Here is a 4,146-nt window from a genome sequence, read left to right as displayed (position 1 = left end):
CATAATTTGACATCACCTCTTTTTGTTTCTCTTTCCTTTTAGCGGAACCAGCCTTCAGATATATCACTGTTTACATGTTAAATTACAATGCAAAGGAGAAGGCCACAAACGAGCTCTACATCACCTCCTATCTATCAGATACGAAAGTGGTTGTCACTGTCAACAGGTCTCCATTCAAGAAAGAGCTGTCAATGCAAGGTGGAGAGCGTGTAACAGTGGAGGTACCTTCTGACACAGAATTAATAGGCACCGGCAAATATTCAAAAACAGTCCTAATTCAATCCAACAGGTACATCACTATCGTTTCCACCAATCGGAAGACAAATTCACTTGACACTACACTGGTGTACCCATTGACCGAATTTGGCCAAGAGTATTATATCTTCACTCCATTGGCCAAGAGTTTGTACCCAAAAGAGTTTGCTGTTTTTGGCTTGCAGGATACTACTTTAGTTACTGTAGAGTTGAAGTGCACTGTCACCTTTGAAGGTAAAACTTATAAGCCAAATGAAAAACTTTACGCCTACATTAATGGATTGGAGGTTCTCTACCTGGAGTCAAATCAGAAAAATGAAGACTGCACTGGGTCAAGAGTGGTGTCAGACAAGCCAGTAGGGGTCATCTCAGGAAATGCTTGTGCTTGGAAGAACTCCAAATGTCAGCACGCTTTCGAACAGTTGTTACCTGTAGAGCGATGGGGTACATATTTCATTGTCCCACCTCTAGAGTATCAGGTCCTGATGGACTCTGTGTTTATTTTTGCTTATAAGCCCACTCATGTCATTTACCAATTTGGTGCCAAATCTCAGGAGATTGATCTCCGTTCTGGTCAGTGGAAAGAGATTCAAATGGACAGGAGTTCACCGTTAGTCATCACTTCCACTCTGCCCATTCAAGTCCTCTACTACTGCACTGGTGGTAAATTTCCTGATAACACATTATTTGACCCATTTATCATGAACATAGAACCAACTGATAAGTTCTGTGAATCCCGCACCTTAGAGGGTATGGAGGACTTTACTAACTATGCCCTTATTGTTGCCAAGACCAGTGACATTAACAAAGTGATATTTGATGACAAGCATCCAACTTTCAAGTGGCTGCAAGTTCAAGGAACAGAATACTCTTGGGCTCATTACACCTATGATAAAGGAAGAAGTCACCACACAATGAAGAGTCCCCGTGCCCCCATTGGGGTTTATAGTGTTGGCACAGTGCATATGAACAGCTACGGAGCTCCTGCAGCCTGTGGACGTAAGTAGAAATAAAAGTGACTGCGATACACACAACAAATCCACACAGGCATGGAGTGGTAAGATGCGCACAATTTTATTTGATACAGCGGCACAGTGGCACTGTTGCTGTCGCTGTAGCTGTTGCTGTTGTGGTAGCGTCACTGTCTCTGGTTATCGTGCACATCTTTCGAACCCCGGGCTCACTGCAGGCAGTGCAGATAAAGGTTCGAATTTATCACATAACTGCCCACAGGTGCAGCTGCCTGCCGGCTAAATCACTCCCCCCGTCTCTCCGCTTGCAGCTGGCACCACAACCACGCTGCCCCCTCACAATGATATCGTCAGAAGATAATACACGACTTAATTCCCATTTACCTGTGAAAGACGGCAAGAAAATCGCAGTTCATTGGTTTGATTATGCTCTTTCTTTTAGGTAGACAGCTAGATAGATAGATAGATAGATGGGTAGATAGATAGATTATTGTTCTCAGTGAAGAAATTCTTCACATTCAGCACCAAAATATGAACATATTGTCATATCAAACACTGACAGCAAACATTCCTCAGCTCTGGGCACCTGCCCAGAGCTCTAGCCCAAGTTTGCTGAGCATCACCCCCCCCTCCCCTTCCTGGCCCGGAGCTCCAGCCCTAGACCAGCTAGACCAGCTGGGCACCCCCGCCTCCTGCCACTGTTGATTCAGCTGTAGCACCAAGCCTGTCCCCCTGTCTGACCCTGCTACCCATTGGTGTTCCTGCCCATCTCTCTATGTGACAGGAGTCACCCTTTGCTTGGACTTAATTAATACTGGATTGGCTGTTTATGTATTATAATTTATCTGTTTTCATGTAAGCCATTTCCATAACAGACCGATGCCTGCCTGCAGCAGATGAGTTCCCCCTCGCAATCCGGTTCTGCTCAAGGTTTCTTCCTGTTATCAGTCAGGGAGTTTTTCCTTGCCACTGTTGCCCTAGGCTCACTCTTTGGGGGCCGGTTCTCTGTAAAGCTGCTTTGTGACAAAGCTCTTTTGTTAAAAGCGCTATACAAATAAAATTGATTGAATTGATTGATTGACATCGACATTGACATAACAACACAGCACCATAGCAGAACAGTGAGTGCAGATATTGAACTGAAATTACACCTAAACCACAGTGGTAGGTGAGAGTTGTTAAGTTTCTTTTTCGCAGAGAATACAAAGCTTTTGATGAAGTGAGCTCTCCTCCACATGGATGTCCTGTATCTGCGACCAGAGGGGTGGCATTTAAGTGACAGTGCAGTGAGTGTTCTGGGTCATGTGCAATTCTATCTGCCTTACATGTTGAATGCAACGAGAGAAGTGCCAACTCTCCCTCTCCCCTTATTCTCTCCTATCTGCCCCTGGGTGCTAATGCTGTGCCTGTTGCATCATGAGCAGCCATTTTTGCATTCAGTGAACATGATGCAAGTCTCAAGAGTTTCGTTTTTGTTTAAGAGTTTTGGTAAAGCGTTTTATCTTTACGCACGAGAAAGAAACATTTCTGGGTCATTCGCCCCTTTTCTCCCACCCTGAGTTTAATCCATTTTTGAGCATTGTGTTGTCTGTTTTTACAGTGCTGACCTGCACCTACAAGGGTAAGTCCTATCTCCCTGAGGAACGCTTCTGGGAGGATTCTGCCTGCACACAACTCTGCGAGTGCAACCCTTCCACAGGTTTTGTCGATTGCCAGAAATCTGAGTGCAAAGCTGGAGAGGAGTGTAAAGTCATAGAGGGCCATAATGAATGTGTGGAAAAAGGCATTACTGCACCTGCATATGCAGGAGAAGGTATGTTACATGCATGAAAATAAATCCTCCTGCCTTCAATGTTTATTCATGATAAAAATGACATCTTCTGAAATCTTGGAAATTTCGTGAGCAGCCATTTTGGTAATTGTGGGGAACATGATGCACATAGTACATGTGAATGCCTTTGCCGAAACATCTCAGTGTACATTTTTTGCAGAAAATGAAAGTCATAATTTTATGGACTTAAGTTCTTGTTGTGGTGAATAAGATGATGTTGATTAGTTTGGGCATTGAAATTCCACAACACTATCATCAGATGCTGGGTTTCCCCCACAATGTCAATTTTGTTAAATAGCACACATTCATTGAATGGTTCAACAAGATTATGGAGATCAGTGAGTCCAAGTCTGAGGTTTTTTCTCTGCCGTTTGCGGAGGCACTCAAGAATTCAGCAGATTTTCTGACTTAATATAGCTAATAACAGTCTTAGTGTAATATATCTGTTAAGAACATTTTTAAAAATGATCCTTGCAAACCATCTGTGGAGTAATCGTAGAAGTGATTGTTTCTCACCTTGACAGAGACATCACCTGTCCTAATTTAACTGAGAACTAGGTCATTTGTGTAAGCTAAATTCTTGGAAATTCCTTTGCAACAAGATAATGTCCAACAAGCAATTTATGTGGAAAGAGAAAATGCTTTCTGATATGGCTTCTGCTTGTTTTCAGGAAAGAAAACTCAAACAAATGTGGTTGAGGAGATACTAGGCTAATGAGGCTGATGAACGGAATATTGATCTTACTCATCTTGAGTTGAGTTGGAGGTCTGAAGAATTCTGGACTCAAGAGACGTGCTGGAATGGAAACCATATCTCTGCTTTACCTTTGGTGGCTATGGAATCAAATGAACATGGGAATGGTGCCTTTAGTGTCTATTCTTTTCTACTGTATTCCTTTCTTATTTTTACATTTAAAAAGAGAAGTCAGCTTTAATTCTTCGTGTTTCCATATCAACTTATGTTAAAGGGTTCAGTGCATATTGTCGAAAATTGATTAGGTGTGTACATTCAATTTTCCCTGTACAAAATGGACATCACTTCTAGCCCTAAAATGTGACAAAAGGGAAAAAAGGTTCACAAGAACATAC

At 42.5% G+C, this 4,146-nt stretch overlaps 1 protein-coding gene across 1 annotated transcript; it reads left to right on the top strand.

Moving 5' to 3' along the window:
* Positions 1-227: 227 nt before the first annotated feature.
* Positions 228-4,146, top strand: LOC118223097 (IgGFc-binding protein-like). The gene is made up of 3 exons (XM_035409238.1): positions 228-1,254; positions 2,827-3,039; positions 3,729-4,146. The coding sequence occupies exons 1-3, from the start codon at positions 741-743 to the stop codon at positions 3,770-3,772; spliced, it is 771 nt and encodes a 256-aa protein (XP_035265129.1). The 5' UTR covers positions 228-740; the 3' UTR covers positions 3,773-4,146.

Source organism: Anguilla anguilla, chromosome 1 (genome assembly GCF_013347855.1).
Source record: "Anguilla anguilla isolate fAngAng1 chromosome 1, fAngAng1.pri, whole genome shotgun sequence".
Classification (NCBI taxonomy): Eukaryota; Metazoa; Chordata; class Actinopteri; order Anguilliformes; family Anguillidae; genus Anguilla; species Anguilla anguilla.
The sequence above is the reverse complement of the archived record's forward strand: the minus strand, read 5'-3'. Positions and strand labels throughout refer to the sequence as shown.